This window comes from Siniperca chuatsi, linkage group LG12 (genome assembly GCF_020085105.1).
Source record: "Siniperca chuatsi isolate FFG_IHB_CAS linkage group LG12, ASM2008510v1, whole genome shotgun sequence".
Taxonomy (NCBI): domain Eukaryota; kingdom Metazoa; phylum Chordata; class Actinopteri; order Centrarchiformes; family Sinipercidae; genus Siniperca; species Siniperca chuatsi.
The window spans coordinates 25798984-25820422 of NC_058053.1; the positions used below are offsets into that span (position 1 = coordinate 25798984).

General features: G+C 38.3%; 5 protein-coding genes across 5 annotated transcripts; 2 read left to right on the plus strand and 3 right to left on the minus strand.

Moving 5' to 3' along the window:
- The first annotated feature begins 2759 nt into the window (after positions 1 to 2759).
- Positions 2760 to 3766, plus strand: LOC122885655 (gamma-crystallin M3-like). The gene is made up of 3 exons (XM_044217043.1): positions 2760 to 2887; positions 3127 to 3369; positions 3491 to 3766. The coding sequence occupies exons 1-3, from the start codon at positions 2849 to 2851 to the stop codon at positions 3764 to 3766; spliced, it is 558 nt and encodes a 185-aa protein (XP_044072978.1). The 5' UTR covers positions 2760 to 2848.
- A 5280-nt stretch (positions 3767 to 9046) lies between these two features.
- On the plus strand, positions 9047 to 9977 carry LOC122885659 (gamma-crystallin M3-like). Its single transcript, XM_044217051.1, has 3 exons — positions 9047 to 9139; positions 9278 to 9517; positions 9640 to 9977. The coding sequence occupies exons 1-3, from the start codon at positions 9125 to 9127 to the stop codon at positions 9916 to 9918; spliced, it is 534 nt and encodes a 177-aa protein (XP_044072986.1). The 5' UTR covers positions 9047 to 9124; the 3' UTR covers positions 9919 to 9977.
- Positions 9978 to 12878: 2901 nt separating this feature from the next.
- On the minus strand, positions 12879 to 13750 carry LOC122885882 (gamma-crystallin M1). Its single transcript, XM_044217615.1, has 3 exons — positions 13686 to 13750; positions 13305 to 13556; positions 12879 to 13198 (listed from the first exon to the last, which is right to left on the minus strand). The coding sequence occupies exons 1-3, from the start codon at positions 13692 to 13694 to the stop codon at positions 12923 to 12925; spliced, it is 537 nt and encodes a 178-aa protein (XP_044073550.1). The 5' UTR covers positions 13695 to 13750; the 3' UTR covers positions 12879 to 12922.
- Positions 13751 to 16837: 3087 nt separating this feature from the next.
- LOC122885884 (gamma-crystallin M2-like) lies at positions 16838 to 17864 on the minus strand. The gene is made up of 3 exons (XM_044217617.1): positions 17841 to 17864; positions 17413 to 17655; positions 16838 to 17172 (listed from the first exon to the last, which is right to left on the minus strand). Exons 1-3 carry the CDS (start codon positions 17847 to 17849, stop codon positions 16900 to 16902), a joined length of 525 nt encoding a protein of 174 aa, XP_044073552.1. The 5' UTR covers positions 17850 to 17864; the 3' UTR covers positions 16838 to 16899.
- Positions 17865 to 19935: 2071 nt separating this feature from the next.
- On the minus strand, positions 19936 to 21342 carry LOC122885883 (gamma-crystallin M2-like). Its single transcript, XM_044217616.1, has 3 exons — positions 20884 to 21342; positions 20471 to 20713; positions 19936 to 20291 (listed from the first exon to the last, which is right to left on the minus strand). The coding sequence occupies exons 1-3, from the start codon at positions 20890 to 20892 to the stop codon at positions 20016 to 20018; spliced, it is 528 nt and encodes a 175-aa protein (XP_044073551.1). The 5' UTR covers positions 20893 to 21342; the 3' UTR covers positions 19936 to 20015.
- Between the last annotated feature and the right edge of the window lie 97 nt (positions 21343 to 21439).

Consider the following 21439-nt stretch of genomic DNA (forward strand, 5'->3'; position numbering starts at 1 on the left):
AATAAATACAATACAAACAACAGGACATGCTGTAACCTGTATTGTTACAGGCTCTGTTACTAATACTGACATTATTTTTCCTATAGCTGTCATTCCTATTATTATTATTAATTATTAATATTAACACTACCACCCACCATTGAGTCTGGTTCTGCTCAAGGTTTCTGCCTCTTAAAGGAAGTTTTTCCTTGCCACTGTCGCCAAATGCTTGCTCATGGTGGGATTTGTTGGGTCTCTGTAAATAATATTTTGGTCTAGACCTGCTCTATAGGAAAAGAGCAATGAGATAACTTCTGTTATGGATTGGCACTATATAAATAAAATTTAATTGTAAAGAGTATAAGCAATATCCAGTTAAGATGGATAAACAAGTCTAAAATAAAGTAAAAACAATACAATTTAGATATATAGCTCACTATTTACTGAGTGTGCTTTTTTGTATTGCTGTCTAAATCTTCACTGAAAATTATTATACCCCATACTGTACTCAAATTACTCCACAATGTAATGTATAAAATGTATATTGAATTGCATTGCAAATAGTAACCACCTTCAAGCATGCATTGTGCAAAGTAAGGTCAACTATTGTAAATATGCAAACAGCTGATGATGGTATTGTGTGTGTGTGTGTGTGTTTGTGTGTGTGTGTGTGTGTGTGTGTGTGTGTGAGAGAGAGAGAGAGAGTCTGTGTGTGTGAGCGTGTAACCTATTACTCGTGTTGTGGAGACATAAATATGTTTACACATTGTGGGGACTCGCCTTCCTTTTGGGAACAAAACGCAAGACCCCATAACATAAATCATTACATTTTAGGGTGAAGACTTGGTTTTAAGGTTAGGGTTAGGGTCAGGGTAAGTCTGCAGGAAATTAATGTTAGTCAAAGTAATGTCCTCTGAAGTGATGGAAACATGACTGTGTCTGTGTGTGTGTGCGCCCGTGCGTGCAAATACGCATTGGTGGAAAGTAAATAAGTACATTTAGTCAAGTACTGCACTTAAAGGTCCAGTGTGTAACATTTAGGAGGAGCTGTTGGCAGCAATGGAATATAGTATTTACAAGTATGTTTTCATTAGAAAATAAAAAATCGTTGCGTTTTCATTACCTTAGAATAAGCTGTTTATATCTACAGAGGGAGCGGGGCCTATCAGTGCCCGATCCGTACCAGCTGCCCAATCCATTCTGCAAATGCGCAAAATAGGTCCTGTAAGTCAAAGAAGTCAGTAAGTCCATGCTTGATCCGTGCCGACACCGGCTGCCCGATCTGTTCTGCACATACGCGTACTTATTACTGTCCGATTTGTACCACACATGTGACAGGTCCCCTTCCACGGAGGTCGCCATGTCGCACCGCCATGTTTCTACAGTAGCCCAAAATGGACAAACCAAACACTGGCTCTAGAATGGGCTGTTCGCGTTTTCCGCAAGTTTCGCGGCCACTACAGTTTCTCCTACGTTCTTGGAAGGGGAGGGTGAGGCAAACTGCAATTTCACTGCTAAATGCCACTAAATCCTGCACACTGGACCTTTAAGTACAATTTTGAGGTAGTTGTACTTTATACTTCTTTTAGTCTGTCATATGCTATGGCAATAGCTGCGCATGTAGATACAGTAGCTCCTTCAAACTTTGCTACATTTTTTTTTATTTGGGGGGGCAGGGGGCAGCTTTAATGCTGAAACATCATTGAATGATGTCTAATTGGATTTGTTTTAAGAGCTAAGCCAAAATTTTTCAAATTGACTGGATCAGGAGATTTTGACCATGGCAATGGCTGTGCGTGCAGATGCCGCAACCTGTAGCCTCAGGTAGCTTCATTCTTGTTTTTTCATCTGCTGAAACACGTATTACCTAGGACAGTAATACATCATCATCGTCATCGGAAAAGGAAGCCAGGGTTTTGATTAAAGAGCAGTGGACCTTGAGCCGAATCAACCGGACCAGGCAGGCACCACAACGGCTGCTGTGATCGCCCCAGGAGGAGAGGAAAGACAGCCGGGAGAGGAGCCATGCTGGCCCAGCTTGGCCTTAAGGCTGCTCCTGGTTAATGTCCGCTCTGGACGAAATGGGACTCAAGCAGGCTAAGCAACGATAAATCAGATACTGTTGTGCCCACATCATTACAGAGACCTGCTCCATCAACATCCCGGATATTTTGATGCTCATACTTTTGTACTTTTACTTGAGTAAAATCTTGAATGTGGGACTTGTAGCAGAGTATTTGTACACTGTTGTATTGCTACTTTTACTTAAGTAAATTATCTGAGTACTTGTTCCACCACTGCAAATAAGTTTAAATATACAATAAGCAAATAATATGTGATAAAACAAATAGTGAAGGTTGCCATAAATCAAACCGGTATTTGTTGCAGCCTTCATAGAATTCATGCTCACCTTTGAAATGGCGCAAGCAGTTTTGTATGAGCACTTGAGATCATTTACGTTCATGGTGACTTGAGGGACAGTTTGAAACAGTTTGCAGTGTCAGCCCAGCAACAAAATTTGTGATAACAGAAAAAAATGAACTGAAGTTTCGCACTAAGATGATTCATGTGCATGTACATGTGCTTTCTATCTTTTTTTCAGTATGTAACTTCAAAACCAGAAAGAGTTAAATCATCTTGATAATATTCAAAGTAATCAAAAACGTAAATGATATATACAGAAGCCATTTGATCTAGAATGATAGAGCCTGTGAGAGGATAGATAATAACTCTTTCCCATCAGCAGTCACAAACAGAGGGACTAACATTGCATGCTCATGCTGACTCATGGCTTCCACACAATAGTGCCATCGATTGTTTGGATCTCGCGTTAGGTATAAAAAAGGCTTAAATCCAGGATAGGATTGCTATGGCATCACTCAATGTATCAGCCACCATGCACGGCAAGGTAAGCTTATTACAGATACTTTACTATAATTGTTGCTCTTATGTAACTCTTATGATGTTTGCACACGTTCAGTTCTTGTCATTGCTTTGTTGTCTTCATATGTGTGCAAAGAAACGCTACTTGGGTTGGCACACTAAGATAATGATTTCATAATGATAGCTGTTTGCAGCAGGGGTGACATTTGTAACCCTCCATCATAATGCATCATACTGAACTTCGCCTGCTCTTTTGGATTCTAGATCATCTTCTACGAGGACAGGAACTTCCAGGGTCGCTCCTATGAGACCAGCAGCGACTGTGCTGACATGGCCTCCCACCTGAGCAGGTGCCACTCCTGCAAGGTGGAGAGCGGCTGCTTCATGGTCTACGACCGTCCCAACTACATGGGAAACCAGTACTTCATGAGGAGGGGCGAGTACTCTGACTACCAGCGTATGATGGGTTTCGGTGACTGCATCAGGTCCTGTCGTATGATCCCCATGGTATGACACTATTGACAATATCAGGAAATACAAAGTCCTACATGTCTCACATGACTGCTAACAGGAGCTAAGTTTCCATCAAAATGACTAATCACTATGTATTTACATTTTGTCTTAACAGCACAAAGGGTCCTATAAAATAAGGATCTACGAGATGGAGAACTTTGGAGGTCAGATGCACGAGCTGATGGACGACTGCGACAACATCCAGGACCGTTACCACATGTCCGACTGCCAGTCCTGCAACGTGATGGACGGCCACTGGCTGATGTACGAGCAGCCCCAATACAGAGGCAGGATGATGTACCTGAGGCCCGGAGAGTACAGGAGCTTCAGGGACATGGGATACGATGGAATGAGATTCAGCTCTATCAGACGCATTACTGACTCCTGTTAACTTTACAAATTATCTGTTCTTTAAAAATCTGACCTCATAAATAAAACAGTTTTCAAATTCAACATGGCATACAACATTTTTAATGTTGGCAATCTTTTGATTTAACTGTGTTTGTATATTGTATCATTTGAATGCAAAGTTTGAATACACAGTACAAAAAGAGATCTAGACAATTGTTGTTGCTCATTGATTGGTTATCCTCTACATTAGTACCCAAGAAGAAGATCATTTACAACCTCATATTTTCACGAACAGAAGCTCTTGGTTATTAAATAAATAAATATTATTCATAATATATGATGGTTTATCAGATGAAACAAGGGGGGAAATGTTCCTCTGTTCCACTTCTGTAGATTAAAGTAAATGTGAGTGTAGTGTAAGTGTAGCTTTGAGTAGAAATACATTAGGTTAGAGATACGGAATTATTTTTCACAGAAAATATCACATTCTGTACTGTGATAAATGAATAATAACAACTGCAGGCAAAGTGAATCACAGTTTTAATTCTCTGATGCACTTGCAGCAGAATTACTCAGGGAGTAAATGAATCAGGGCAAATTTCTTTGTCATGTAGCATTTTACCATTTGGCTGATTCAGTTGTTAAAGGCACAATCCACGAGTGGTGTGCAGCACACATTCCACCCTAACATCACGGACCACATGGGCATGTGGATTCAAATAAGGATTAGTGTTTGAAAGCAGACTATGTGGTCGATTGAAAAGGTGCTGAACACCTTATGTAGACTGGGCTTTTAACATGATGGCAATATTTAATGAATGCAGTATTCAGTAACTTCTCATCATTTTTTATTATTCTTCTCAGCAGCAGCACATTTGGGGAATGACAACAAGTCCCAGTTAGTAATTTACTGTTACTAGAAAATCAAAAAGCAGTGGATGTATTTCAGACAGCGGTGGAAGAAGTATTCAGATCCTTTACTTAAGTAAAAGTAATCCTCACTACAAGTAAAAGTCCTGCATTCAAAACCTTAATTAAGTAAAAGTATGTAAGTATTATCAGCAAAATGTACCTAAAGTATCAAAAGTCCTCATTGAGCAGTAAAATGCTCCTGTCAGTGTTTTCTTATTATATCTGATGTTTCTGGATTAATATTACTGCTGCAATAATGTGTCTGTTGCATTTTACTGCTGTTTAAGGTTGAGCTCATTTTAACTACTTTATATACTGTTGGGTAGTTTAATCTACAGCAATGCATCATGGTCTATAAGATCATATGTTTGTAGTGTCACTGTCCTGTGAGAACCACGTATCTCTACAAAGTCAACTTTTCATGAGCTCAGAGAAACAGCCTGTTTTCAGCTCTGTGACGATGCATTTTCCTGCTGATCCGAGGGGGGGTTAAAGAGTTTATTTAGCTTAACAAGTAGGAGAGTTTTCTCAACCCATAAAGGAAAACTTCATCCTTCAGTTCATCACAACCATTCACATTCAAAATCATCACATTTGGAAATACATGGTTTTCACTGGAAAGGAAGGGCATGAAAAACTGTAATCTGAAAAGTAACTAGTAACTGAAGCTGTCAGACAAATGTAGTGGAGTAAAAAGTTCAATATTTGCCTCTGAGATGTAGTGGAGTAGAAGTATGAAGTTGCATAAAATGGAAATACTAGATACTAGTACCTCGAATTTGTACTTCAGTAAATGTACTTAGTTACATTCCACTACTGATTTCAGATCCAGATAGACTCTAGACTTGACTTATGCCCTCATTTATTATTATTTCACCTAGCCCCATTTATGCATCTGCATTAGTCAGATAAGAAATCTGATTACATCTGTCGGATTTCTGGGTTTTCCCTTTCCTTATTGCAAACTGCAAAAAATATATATACCAGAAGAAGAAAATAAGTTTAGCTAGCCAGCAATTTGAGCAATCAAATAGCAATTCACCACTAATGCTACTTTGTTGCATTTACACCTGTTTTTTTCATAATATAAGATAGCTATCTAACCTGCCCGAGATGCATATGGTGCGCAAGTGTAAAGTTGGTGTCGGGTATGTAACTCTACTCACTGGCCTTATGATCTAAACGTTAGGTTAAAGCTGCTTCCAGTGATTTTTAACACTAGGGGGCAGAAACAATTTCGCAGTAAGAAAACCTCATTCAAAACCCCATTGACATTTGTAACAACTCTTAATAACTAAAAACCCAGCCTGGCTCTCCTCATGTGTTTAGATAAGGACAGTAGTTTTTTGACAAATGATCTAATATCATTATTTATTCAATCTTAATGTTTTTAGCTGCCTTTAATGAACACCATTTCCCATAAGCTCCAGACGTTTGTGGGCTAAACATCACAGCACGACAGACGAGAAATGAGTGAGCCAAGGGGTCGCAGTTAGCTCAGATATGTCTGTTATAACAGTAGGACAGAGAGGAGCGAACGCTTTAGACAGCAGAGATTACAAATGTAAAGTTGAAAGAATGAATTCAGAAGAGAGCGTTGGTGAGATTTACTGATATGGACGAAACAAAGTTACGCTGATAGCTCATGGGAGCTGTTGTTATTTCTGTGCTCACAAAGTAAATGTTCAATTTTGTTAAAATCACGAACGGTTTCAATTTCTAACAGCAACCGCTGTTAAAGAAAGTAAACCTCAGGAATACACTTCTGTTAAGGGACTAATGAACCCAGGAGCAGACACAGACAGAAGGCCAGGTAGCAGATTTAAAGTATTTATTGGAAATAACTCAGCAGATGGGGATGCAGGGAGAGGGGAGAGCCAGAGTCTGGAGCCAAACAGAGCTAGGGAAGCGTTGAGGGGTCCAAGGGGATCTTCCTGGAGAAAAGCCAAGTGAGCAGGAGACTGAAGTGGAGTAGTTCTGGGGGAGAGGTTGCAGGACTCCAAGCAGTGGAGGGAACAGAGGCCAGAGTCAGGGCTGGCAGGACTGCGAGGAGACAGACGACAGGCAAAACTACGAGATCATCGGCTGCAACGTAGCGAACACTGTAGCAGAGACTACGATCTGGCAGTGTGCCGACGGCTGGGCAGAGTCTTGAGAAGAGGTCTTGATTACGGAGATGCAGTGCAGCTGGGTTCCGCCCTGACTTTGGCACACCTGCAGACAATCACTCACACTCACAGGAGGAGGGGAAGGGAGAGAGAGAGAGACGCTGCTCCAGGACAGGCATCAGTTAGGGAACTGAAGAGGACGTCCTAGCGGCAGGTGTAACAGCTTCATTTTTCAGAAAGACCGAAAATTGCATTGAGTCACAGAAGCTAGTTGAACAGAGGTTAGACAGGAAGTGACGTCCACACACTTCTCAAGTTGTTATGGCTAACTGATTTTGTCTACAATGGAAGGCTTCTGTTATGGCTTCAGAGGCCTAGGCGCCGACTTGTAGACTGTGTCCAAAAGGTGAAAAACTTTGCTTATTAAGTCTAAAATTGCCACCACTGAAGTATTCCTCTATTTTATACCTGTCTTATTCTATTTTAGCTTCTATTGTAGCCTGTTTTTATTTTCTATTCTCTTGGCTCTTTAATGAATTATATTTAAATGTCCTTTTGTTGTGTGTTTTGTATGAAGCACTTTGAATTTCCTTGTTGCTGAGATGTGCTATATAAATAAACTTGCCTTGCTTTGCCTTGCTTTACATCATCTTGTTGGCTTCGGTGTGCAGCAATACAGCAAAATATATTTTTATGGTTGAGAAACCAAACAGTTAAAGAGAAAAATTAAAGTTATTCAGCCTTACCAAGGCTCTTTGTCAACACAGGAATGAATGTTAACACATTTAACTTAACCCTCTAATTGCAGTATATGTAGGGGCAATCCTGCTATGAATGCTGTACATGTGACCAACAGGTTTTTAAGCAGAGCTGACCTCCGTACGGTCACAGAGAGAGTCTGATTTATAGTTTCATGGTCAAATCACCAGAGAGAGTTCTCCTATATGACAAGAAATCTAATTTAATTATCAGAGTTCTGCTCCTGCATTAATTTGTGTCACTACCTTTCGAGTTACAAAGTACAATTCCACACCTTATAGAGTTGAAGTCAGGGTTTGTTTTTATGCAAGTCATTATAGTAGAGCAGGAAACCAACCTCCTCAAAGCATCAGACACGTTTTCTAAAGCATTTGCGTCGGTTTTATTTGTGGAGATAAAGGCAAGTCAAGGCAAGACTGTTCTGGGGTCTCAATTATTCATTGGTTTTGCAATCAAACTTCATCTATTTCATCGAAAGTAAAGCAGAATCAAGTGGTTACTTAACGTAAAAACATGCTAATTGATTGTTCATGAAGGGATTAACTCATACATCCTCTCTTTGATGGTATCAGTTAAGCATTTTTTATTGTTTGCTCATGAAGATAAGAGGCTTGTTTGTTTGTGTTGCTTTTTTTCCCAATAAATGTTTTGTTAGATCTTTGTGCTGTTTTGACACATTTATTTGACAGATGCTTCACATACAGTTAGGCTTTTTTTTAAAACAGCTCACACAACTCTGTTGTGTCAGTATGAATAAATGTTAGCATAGAATTGCAAATTATTTGAAGATTATGTTTAAGAATAAAGCAAAAAAGACTGTTAGAAACGGGACCCCTTGTTTTGTATGTTGTATGGTCAGATTAAAATAGATACAAAAAGTTGTTGAAAACAATCCATGAAGACTTTATAAAGTACTATTATTAAAAAAAATTAAGATACAGATACTCTCATTTGGAAATATAAAAAAATAGCAACATATTGTCTGGTGTATGATTGTGACAATTTAAAATTTGTTATAAGGTTTAATCACAGAAAACAATATTAGTTTTAATTAGATGCTGTACATTAATTGAATTTAATACCATCAACATCGCCTGATACAACATGGTTTTTTAGTTTCCTACAGTCAACTTTTATTCTGCTTCAGCAAGTCGTGTATTTGTTCACTGTTATCAGTCCTGTTTTGTTCCGAGCATACAATTTTAGCAAGCTAATTGCTCATATACAGCAATTGGCTTCTATTTTTTATTTTTTTTTGGCAAAAAAAAACAACTTCTGGTGTATTGTTTGACCTATTAAAAGCTTTAGATTACAGGTAACATATTTAATGAGCCCTTCAAAGAAAGGTATGTTTGTGGAAAACACGTTCTCTGTTATTCAGCAAGAGACAATACAAAGCGGGGCCTCTTCTCACAAATGCAACCACCGCAAATCACGATCTGTTGAAGGTCACTTTGAATTGAACTGTACACGGGGGGCCTCTGCTCCATGTTGCTCTGTCAGGAATTTGAACAATGGGGTCATGTATCCTTTCGGTGCGAGGTCAGGTATAAAAGCAACAGGGGGACATCGAGAAAAGCGTGCAGTCATTTTGAGCCTAAACAGTTGTAACTGTAGCCATGACCATGGGCAAGGTGTGTGCAGCTTTAGCTTTTGATTTCTAACATTTTTAGTCTAATTGGAGTTGACGGGGAAAAAAACTGAAATTTGTACTTTATACAATCTGTGGTACACTGTGGTGTCATCATAATGGTTTCTTTTTTTATTTTCAGATCATCTTCTACGAGGACAGGAACTTCCAGGGTCGTTCCTATGAGACCAGCAGCGACTGTGCTGACATGTCCTCCTACCTGAGCAGGTGCCACTCCTGCAAGGTGGAGAGCGGCTGCTTCATGGTCTACGACCGTACTAACTACATGGGAAACCAGTTTTTTGCCAGGAGGGGAGAGTACTCTGACTACCAGCGTATGGGCATGAGTGATTGCATCAGGTCTTGCCGCATGATCCCCATGGTACTGTAAATCACTATTTCCTGTTCTTTTGAAATTATACCTTAGATATATGAAAAATATTGAACCTGGTGAAAGCAAAGTTATTACAGTGTTTGACTCATTTCACTCATTTCAACTTACAGCACAGAGGCCAGTTCAGGATGAAGATCTACGAGAGGGAGAACTTCGGTGGTCAGAGTCACGAGCTGATGGACGACTGCGACAACATGATGGATCGTTACCGCATGTCCGACTGCCAGTCCTGCAACGTGATGGACGGCCACTGGCTGATGTACGAGCAGCCCCACTACAGAGGCAGGATGATGTACCTGAGGCCCGGAGAGTACAGGAGCTTCAGGGACATGGGCATGAGCGGCATGAGGTGGATGAGCATGAGGCGCATCATGGATTCCTGTTATTAGAGCACCAGTGTATAAAAGCAAGATTTTAAATAAAATCTAGTGATTCTCTTTTAAAAGAATTCCTCCGTTACTTGTTACTGAGTGATTTTAAACTCACACAACAAAGTTCAACCCAAAGCGATGTACAATTATACAATTATATTATATTAAATATCCTTTATTTACACATAACAAAGAACATTTGTTGGATCTGTAGTGCAAAAAAAAAGGTCGGAGACAACATGGATACTGATGCTGCGGTTTGTTCTGTGTCATCATTTACTTCAAATGTAAAACGCTGACTTATATGTTGATATATATAATAACAGATACAGTTTAATTAATAGGATTAATGTTAAACTAATTTATTATAACACATCAGGTTTAATCATTGATGAGTGCACCTTCAACCAGAGGGCTACTTTGAGGTAGATTGACAACCCTCCATGGCCCGTTGTGGCCTCTCTTTGTACTACATTCATGCAGTAAGAAACATTTAATACACACTTGGACATTAATTAGAAACATTTTAAATGTAGGTGGCAGCCTTTGCACATAGTTATAGAAAATTAAAGTATTGCATAAAATCTGTAGTTGTAGTTAACCTGTTTTGTAACAGGTAATTCTAAACAAAGCATATAAAATATCAAAATATTCATTTAAAATGAATGAAAAGCAGCATACAGAATAAATTTCTAACTACTTTTTTGCAAGCACACTCATATTTCTTTGTTTCTAATCACTGGGTGTTCATCATATTGTAGATATAAACTAAACTTTGTCATCATCATCTTTAAATGTGGAAAATTCTAGTGTAAAGTGGCTGGATGATCAACACCAAATTCATGGCGGAGCAATAGATTTAAATAATTAGCAATAGATGAGTTTCTTGTCTTACCACAAGTGAAACACGAGTTGTGTAGTTGCTGGTACAGTATGTACCTATGACCATCTGTAAATGTTTGTTACGGCTGGCAGCAATGGCTGAGAAACAGAATTGCTGTACTGTTATTACCACAGTGTTCCCATGTGACAGCTATAGAAAGAAGAATCTGACAGAGCGAGTGAGGATTTACAGATGTTTAGACTTTGGTGGCCAGATGAAGCAGTTTTCCGGTGTCTGCGACAGAATTGTGAGTATTGCGTGACCATGAATAATGTTTTACAGAAGGAATTAATGTTGGGGAAATGTAAATTATGCAGAGTTGAAATGTCAGCCAATATGGTACATGTCCCAGAAGTTTTCCCCCTTTTTTTTTTTTTTTTACCCCAGCCTTTATTTGGGACCAGCCTTTACAGGATGTACTCAAACAGACTACACACCATTTTTTCTATTTATTACAGAATATACAATCTATTTATTTGTTTATTATTTGTAACTGAACATGTTTTAACATCAGAGAAGACTTCACTTATCTTGAGCTGTATGACTTTGTGTCATGGACGCATCACGCGATGTCATGGACAATGTCATGATAGCTTATATATGGACACTGTCATTACTTAGAAATAAAGCAATTTGCTAGAAACCAGTTAAACTCATGTTAAGGGGTAACATTGTATGTGGCACTCGGCCATTTCGGTTTGTTCATCCCGCGATGACGTCACGCGAAGACCCATCCATTGAGGCTGTTTACGTTTATGATGCAGGAGTGGTTTAAGAAGTTACTATGGACATGTTTATACTTTATTACTATATTATGTTGTTAGTGTTCATTTCATTAACGAAAAATTGTGACGAAATATATTAGTACTGTAAGAAGAGACTAAAATGGCGTCTACTAAAAGGATGAGGTTGACTAAATATGACTAAAACTAACATGGACTTTTGATCTCAGGACTAAGACCAAATCTAAAAATAGCAGACAAAATTTACACTATTATATTATATATTATATTATATTATATTATATACTATTATGTTATACTATACACCATTAGATCTTCTCACCATCCTAATCAGTTGTAACTGTCTAAATTATAACTAAGCACGTTAGATGTTCATCAGTAAGGAAAACAAATTATTTACAACTGCTTTTCAGGCCTACAGTGGATAGTGACATATTGCTAAATACACTATTTAATGTCTGTAACTCACAAGTTTGAGGCACAGACATAAAAAGGTAACCTTGCTAGTGACAAGTGGAAGCTGTGTATTTGGCCATACTGTTTACTGTCAAAAAGCTGGCAAGCTAAGTGTTGATATCTTTGAACAGTAAAACTTAACTCTTTGGCCTGGCTTTGGTCATTTATTATTATTATTAACACTTATCTGTGTTATTTGTTATTGTCTTGTATCTATTTTACTCGTTTAATCTATTTTATTGGTTTTATTATTTAATTTTTATCATTTCCATTTCTCGTGTGCAGTAGTCTCAAATTGTTTTACTGTTTACTTTTGTACAGTCTTATCATCAGCTTGTCAGTCATTTGTAAAGCACTTTGAATTGCATAAACCTGTATGAAAGGTACTATAAAAATAAAGTTTCATTATTTGATTGATACAAATTGTAGATATATTGGAATACTACATGTAATTAAAGGATGATTATGGTTTATTACAACTTGGATCTTCCATCAGTCCTATTGGTTATGATAATTGTCCTAACCATGTTAATTGCTGAGCTCTCACCTCTCTGGTGATATCATACTGACAAGTTAGTATTACAAGTGTGCTCACTTTTGATTTTATCGCCAAAAAAAACAGTAGTTAATCTGGCTAAACTGTTGGCTTGTTTACAAGCTGTCTGATTGCCTGAACGTTCATGTTCCTTGTCTAATTACTTTGGTGAGTACAATCTTATTATAATAATAGAAATAATGGCAGTCATAAAGTCAGTTTGGGAGTAATAGCAACTATTAATCTTTTGTTATGTAGATGTGTGTGAAATTTTGGTGATGGGATTTAGATAGTTATTTAGTTATTTTAACAGTTAAGGACAAACCACACAAAGGAAGCAAGTGCTTGACAAACATGGTGATGAATTACAGATCATTTTCATTTATTTAAGTCAAATGCAGATGTCTAGCACATATCAGTGATGCGCCTCATGCTCATCCACCTCATGCCGCTCATGCCCATGTCCCTGAAGCTCCTGTACTCTCCGGGCCTCAGGTACATCATCCTGCCTCTGTAGTGGGGCTGCTCGTACATCAGCCAGTGGCCGTCCATCACGTTGGAGGACATGCAGTCGGACATGCGGTAGCGGTCCATGATGTTGTCGCAGTCGTCCATCAGCTCATACATCTGACCACCGAAGTTCTCCCTCTCGTAGATCCTCATCCTGAACTGGCCTCTGTGCTGTAATACAATACAGGTAAAGTGTAAGTATGGCCACACATTTTAAAACTAAAAATGAAGTTTACATTTATGAGAATCAAAGGGATGTATAGATGAGGTCTTTTACATAGGGGATCATTCTGCAGGATCTGATGTTGTCGAACATCATTCCCATGCTCATCATGCGCTGCATGTCATGGTATTCGCCCCTCCTCATGAAGAACTGCATGCCCATGTAGTTGGGACGCTCGTAGACCATGAAGCAGCCGCTCTCCACCCTGCAGGACTGGCACCTGCTCAGGTAGGAGGACATGTCAGAGCAGTCGCTCATGCACTCATAGGAGCGACCCTGGAAGTTCCTCTCCTCGTAGAAGACGATCTGAAACGGAGAACAGAGGGAAGATCTGGATTTAATAATCATATCAGTGATAACCTTAAAATTTAGATTTATTTTGCTATGTAAAAACTGTTTTTAAACATGTGAAAACATAAGTAAAGATACCATTACCTTGCCCATGATGGTGGTTTAGGTTGTTCCTAGTGGATGGTTCAACTTGCTCTGCCAACTCCATGACTCCAGTGCCCTTTTATACAAAACCCCAGGGGCAACGATGTGTTGTTATTCAAATGTGCAAAGCTGATGAATTAGCAGTATGACTTTTGCTGAACGTGGCCTATAAATGTGTAACAATGGTTCTCCATCCATACATTTCTGGCAGTGGTCATCTGCATTGTCTATTATAAGCATAAGCTTTGTTTGTGTTCCATTCTCAGTCAGAAGGTTCTCCACATATGGTCGGTCTGATCATCACTGATGGAAAGAACGTGGCCACATCTCTAACAAACCTATGAGAGACCCAGAACCTGGACAAATATTCAGTTAGTATAAAGAATTAAATATACTGACTTTGTATTTTTGTATTTTCACAACAGTTTCCCCCCACTGATAACAAATCCTGTTTTGTAAATCAAAAGAATGTTGTTTCATGCAATCAAACGTAAACCAATTATATTTAAAAGGCAATTTGTACGTTTGGAGCAACATGAGATATCAAATAGGCATTGACTTGAGTGTAACCACTATTTTCTGAGATATATAACCTCTAACCAAACAAGAAACAACTCAGTTCGTAGGATTTATAAACGGCACTACACCTTATTCTAACTAATGCAGATTACTTCAGAAATTCAATCAAAACACAGAATGTGAAAACAACAATGAATGGAAAAAAACATTGTAGTTATGTTATAGATTGTTTGAGAGCAAGAAGTTAAATTCTGTTTGACAGAGTTCACTCATTTTTAAATAAGGCTAATAGATACATTTATGTGAGTACCACACATGTATTTTATCTCTTGGTAATTGCTGTGCAGCTTATGCAGCTTATGTACATTCGGAGCAGTAATGTATAAAGATTAGTGAGTAATACTAAGGCTTATTGCTTTTAAAAGAAGTTCACTTGTTTATTTGTTGTTTTATTGTGTAGTTCTAAAGAAATAAATTGGGAAAATAACAATCAGCGGTGAGGAGACTGTAACCTTCCTCACATTAATACATGAAACAAACAGAAATGCCATATTTTAATCACATTTCCTACATTGTTTTTGTTCGCTTGAGGTTTGACTGGATCTCATTACACCTTCTTCTTCTTCTGCAGTGGCTCGATGTGTCGAACTCCTAATATTCACATAACACTAGTGGATGGAAACATGCATTCATTTGCATTTTCTTTTGCCAATTTTCTGAGAATTCATTAGAAATTTACAGTAAATTTGGATGGAAACTTGGCTCTGCCATGTTGCCACTGAAAATGTATGATCAATAATTAGACATGCAACTGGATTTAAAAATGGCTTGTGCAGGTTAGCCTGAATAATAAAACACACTAATGCAAATATTGAATGATATAACATTAATAATATACTTTATTTATACAGCAAACCTAAGTTACAAATTGCTTTAAATAGTTGAACCAGGATTAAAACATTTCAGGACTGCAAAATGAAAATAAAATCAGACAATTAAAATTAAAATCAAATGGAATTAAAGACCTAGCAATATAATAGGAAACACAAGATTTAAAGATAAATTCTGAGAAGTGATTTAAAAGATGTCACTGATTCTGCAAAGACATTGGCCATACAGTATAAGGGGGATATTGAGGAATTTACACAATTTTTTTCATGGTAATATAATCACTAAAATACTGGGTGGCATTTTTCGTAGGAAGATTCAGAAAGAAGCTTTGTTATTGTTCAAGTGTGTCCATCTGACATATTGAACAATAATGCTGTCTGTGCCCCTCTGAACACATATCAACAAATACAACTGTCGGTTTTTGAGTGGGATGCCAGTGAGGGATCATGCACCAACAACTGTAGTTTGACACCTGCATCACAGGGGTTGGGATCAGGAGGAGGAAGATGAAGTGGGTAGTGGGCAGCGCAAAGGGAACTGGTTATTCCAAATTTGGAGAGATATGGGAGGGAAGAAAATCACAAAAAAGAAAAATACTATACTATAGAGAGAGAGGTTGTCACTCACAAATGAGATGTTGACTTACTCCCTGCTTTCACCTGCTTTAATCTTAACAGCAAGCAAGAGTGATTCCAGCTTTCCATCGCTGGAATAACAATCTAATGTTAGTTTTCTGTCATTTGTTGGATGGACAGCCAGACCTTTTAACTGTTCCTAAAACTATTGTTACAGGTGACTATAAAAGTATGATGCTTTCTCTCTTTCTCTTTCCCCTTTACTCATTATGTCCCCTTCACTCTGCTAACAATGTGTTGTGTTTGTGTGTGTGTGTGTGTGTGTGTGTGTGTGTGTGTGTGTGTGTGTGTGTGTGTGTGTGTGTGCGTGTTAAACAGACAGAGAGAGAGTTGAGAGTTAGACTAGTTGCTTGAACCAGGTTCTGGTGTTGATGGATCAGAGGGTAAATCATTTTTTCATTCAAGTTTATTGTTGTTATTAATTGAATAACTATTATAACTACTATTACTATAATGTTAACAGTTTTAATGGAATTACATTTGTTAACAAGCACATAATGACATGTCATGGTGGCCCTTCAAAATATAAGTTTAGGAGTTTCTCTTGATTTGGCATAATTGTGAAAATATGACAATATCCCACCTCTAAAAAAAAACAAGTCACAGACTCAATACTATAATTCTGAGGGACTTAATAAGTTATTATTATATGTATTTAATTACCAATAAATGATGGGATTCAGTAATGTAGCTGCAGGAAAATATGATGCTAATTATTTAAGGATTTATAGTAATATATAAGTATTTCATAATGGTTTATAGTTTTACAGAGTACAACAGTGAACATAAGTGAGTCAAAACAGAGTCACAGAGGAAAAGACCTAACAAGTGTTGCCCACTTGATGGGTAGTTTATTTGCTGTGGAGTGGCTGCAGCACAGTTATGGCTGCTTACCGCTCTTGTTTCCTATAGTTAAGCACAATAAAAACGGGTCTTTTTGTTCACAGTAATTACAGAGTAAGTACAAGATCCGCAAACCACACAGTCACAGTGTTGGCAGCCCTTTTATTGCCGTTATAAGGCTCCAGGCCAGACAACAAAATCACACTTTTAGATGCCTTTCAAAGCCAATCTGACAAATCAATGAAAACACATTCACAAAGGAGGTTAAAAATTCAACATCTTTAATAAACAAAGTGTTTTATTTACAGCAAGGTTTCGCTTAATGGCTAAAATTCGGTGACCCTCCTGAAGGAGCCGACGATGGCGCAGGTGGCGCACCAGTCGCGGTACCTCCTGTACTCCCCAGTTCTCAGGAAGTACTGCCTGCCTCTGTAGTTGGGGTACTCATAGAAGATCCAGTAGCCATTCATAACATTACAGGAGTAGACGTGGCGGTGATGGAAACGGTCAGACACACAGGGACAGTCATCCATGAACTCCATCATGTGACCGCTGAAGTCGGGCTTCTCATAGATGCGCAATCTGTAGGAGCCTCGATACTGTGGGACCAAAGGAAAAAAGGTTGATGTGTCTTCTGTAACCACAAGCTTATGACAAATCAAACTTAACAATGAACAGTGTTAACACAAAAATATACTCAACTGGCAGAATCCTTACTCTATATTAAGTCATCCTGACTTTATGAAATTAACACAGACTTTAAAGCAAGAGCTATGATGAAAGTTTTCTTTTGCAGTCTTTTATTGTCTTCTCTGTCTTTACAAATATAACCCACTTACCACTGGAATCATCCGACAGGAGCGAATACAGCTACTGAAGCCCATCCACCTCTGGTAGTCTGGATACTCTCCCCTCCTCATGAAGTACTGGTGGCCCATGAAGTTGGGTCGCTCATAGATCATGAAGCAGCCGCTCTCCACCCTGATGGAGTTGCAGCGGCTGAAGTACGAGTGAAGGTCCGTGCAGTCATTGCTGCACTCATAGCTCCGACCCTGGAAGTTCTTGTCCTCGTAAAAGATAATCTGGTGGAAAATAAAAGTACAAGTGTCGTGAGCTGCAGATTAAATTTTGCCCAATGACATGTTTCAGCAAAAAGAGAGTAATAAGAATTCAGCTCTGTGTTCAACATTAAACATACTAAGAGTAAATTGAAAAGTTTTGTAGCAATTTACATTTAATCTGAGCAGAGAGGAAAAACAGTACTTACCTTGCCCATGGTCTCCGTTGGAGAGATTCCCCATGTTTTCAGGGCTTTTTATACTACCTCTTGACAAACAAAGTATTGTTATTCAAATTCTCTCATAGCTATAATTGAAGGCTACTGGCACATGTTTACCTTTTTGTTGGAGCACAACATTGGGTCAGAAATATGGATTTGTATTTGAAAAAAAAAGGATAAATAATTAACTGGTTTGGTGTTTTGACATGCATGGACAAAGGAAAAGACTAGTATGGTATCCACACATCCAGTGGACAATGGCTGCAGAACAATATGGAACAGCTCTTTCGCATTAAATATGTTGCGTAACAGTCAGAGCAGGAAGCCATTCACTCTCCTAATGCTCTACCTGAGCAACCCCACTGTATGCAAATAAGTAAGTGTATACTGTGCTGTCGGTGTGTATGCTACAGTGGATGTAAAGATAGTATTAGGATTTGTACAATGTTACAATGTACCGTGTGTTACCTGTATGTGTGTGGGATGCTTGTGTCAACTTTTACTTCATTTACTAACACCACATTTACCCCCAGATTCAGGTGTGGTACAGTATTTTTGTTTAACTATCTGACAGTTTTGACTTACTGGACAACAATTCCCTTCATGTATCACAGCCATGTTAGACTTTATGAAGACTCCCTCGATAATATTGCATTGCAAAATGAGTATGTGGTCTCAATTTTTGGTCCAGATATAGCAAATAATGTTCACCACAGGTTGTCTGTCGTGTTTGTTTGTTTAATTACATGTAATTATTCATATACATCTATCCTGGAAAATATCTTCCATGGTGTCATGGTAAACATTTGGTGGTATGGTGCCATACAGATAAACAACTTTATATATATATCTCAATGTATGCAATATGATATATAATATATGATACCTGAGGTTTATCCATATCAAAAGGATGATGACCAGTGATAGTTTGATTTGATTTGTAACTGCAGGGACTTGATATGTAGCAAACTTTCTGTTTCAGCTTTCATCCTGTATATGAACACACACCTGTAATGTAGTATTAGATATTAAAAACTTAAAATGTAAAGCAATATTTATGTTTAAATGTTATTGAGGTTGTTACTGATGTTTGATATCAATGTTTAATATTATTTAGTTATAAAAATAACTATGACTATGCTAATTTTGTTATGAATGAGAGAAAAAAAACCTTGGGAACACCTGAAACACATGAAACTTTTATCCCTGGTGTAAAGAAAGTACATTTTGTGGGAATTGATGTTTTTCCCAGAAACATTTGGATGATTTTTGTCAAAAATATTGTCTTTTAACTGTTTTTGTTTGTTTGTTTGTTTGTTTTTTCTAAATATTATGACAACCGTAAACAGAATGTGTATGATTCTCATAATTTTATGAGTATTTTAAGATATATTACCGGTATTGTAGCTACATGTTAGTCATAAAAATGTAATATGACATTCATCGTCTCAAATCAATTTATTTTTGATTTGGTAAAACTATAATTGTGGGGTTGAAATTGTTTTCATGCTGTGCATTTACAAATGTGTTTATACTATTTGTTATCTATTAGTTTGAATTATCGCCTGTGTCCTGCTTTACTAGATCCCTCCTGATCTTTTACTCTTTATCTCATATTCTGTAATATGCTGTTGGGTCTGTCCAGAATCGCTGCATTTGTGACATTCAGCTCACTTTTTCATGTCCGTTTCTTGTCTCTCCAGTCTGTGCTGCTACTCTCCATATAGTGTTTTGTGTTTAACACTAATTGTATGGATAAATTCAGCCACCATAGAGAGCAGCTAATCCCATCAGGGGCACAAAGTGGGTGAGGGCAACTCTGGCATTGTATGGTATGGTATGCCCAAGCATAGAGGAGATTTAACTACAATGTACAAGCTAACCAGAAGCTATGCTAGATACATTGTTTAGCTCACGGCTGTCAGACAGTAATAATCAACTAGAAATCTGCACTCACAAATTTTAGGAGTATTTTATAAAATGATAATGAAGCTTTGTAGGAATTGTTAATTCTGGTGACCTTAGTGCCAATTGTGAGGCAACAAACCACAGCTGTCAGATAGAACACAGAATAAAACAGTAATGTTTTGGTAAGCAGTTAAAGTTTATTAGGAAAACAGACAGTTAAACTCAGGGAAAGATGCATTTAAACGAAGCTTGACTTCAGTTGATGTCGGTGATTCTTCTGAGAGAACCGACTCTTGGGCTGACGCCTCCCCAGTCGCTGTATCTCCTGTACTCTCCGGGCCTCAGGTAGTACGCTCTGCCCTTGTAGTTAGGTTGGTCGTACAGCAGCCAGTGGCCGTCCATCACATTACAGGAGTTGAAGTCAGACATGCTGAGTTGGTCGTGGACATTTGGACAGTCGTCCACCAACTCGTGCATCTGGCCGGACATATCGGAGCTTTCGTACAGCCTCATCCTGTAGGAGCCTCGGTGCTGGCACAGGATGGAAAACTTTGTTACTTTGACCAGTACAATGATATATCCAGAGATATTTTAGTTGTTTTTAAGTACCTCACTATTGACTTATAACTGTTGATTTACAAAAAACAAGCATTTACCATAGCAAAAAAAGCACCTTTACAGCATCATTAAACAAAACCTGTATGATGTACCTGGGGGATCATACGGCAAGATCTGACACAGTCGTTCATTCCAATCACACGCTGGTTATCAGAGTACTCCCCTCTCCTCAGGTAGTACTGGTTGCCCATGTAGTTGGGCCTCTCGTAGACCATGAAGCAGCCACTCTCCACCTTGATGGAGTTACATCTGTTGAAGTAGGAGTGGAGGTCAGCACAGTCGCTGCTGCTCTCATGAGAGCGTCCTTGGAAGTTTCTGTCTTCGTAAAATATGATCTGCAAAAGCAATCAGGGCACACACACAGGAAGATAGTTTCCATTTTTAACACAGTGCTGTGAATGTCCAGTCAAGCAGAGATACAAAAAAATAAAATCTCAAGAATCATTCAGCAAGATACAGGTGTGTCGAAAGTGTGGGTAAAACCATAACATTTGATTTTCTTTACCTTTCCCATGTTGGCATCAGACTGTATTACCGCTCAGTGTTGTCCCTGAGCCAAGCCACTGTGCTTTATAAAAAAAAGAAAGAAAGGGCAGCTGTGTGATTGCACAGCATAAAGTATTGTCATTTAAATATATCCCTCACAGTGATGATGGATCAGGGGTGAGGGCGCGTCGGTGGGTGGGAAAATTCTGTTTATGTATAGATGACTCTTGGTGTGTGATGAGTTATTGTTCTTTCCTCCATGTTCATCACAATTTCCCCCCAGAAAATGCCATCGTACAATAGCCCGATAGAGTGTGTCCTGCAACGGTATCAGCCAGATGAAATTGATATTTAATAGGTCTGACACATGATAATCTGTACAATCTATCAGCTAAAGAGATGTCTAGAGATTTTTAAATCCAGAGCGGACACGAGGTAGAATAAGATGTTGAATATTACTTCATTTGAAGGATTTATATGAATCTCTCACTCTTCATAGATCAGATATAAACATTGCAGTTGCACAATAGCTTACTTTTAACTTCTAAAAGTTACAGTATTCACAACTTTTTAAA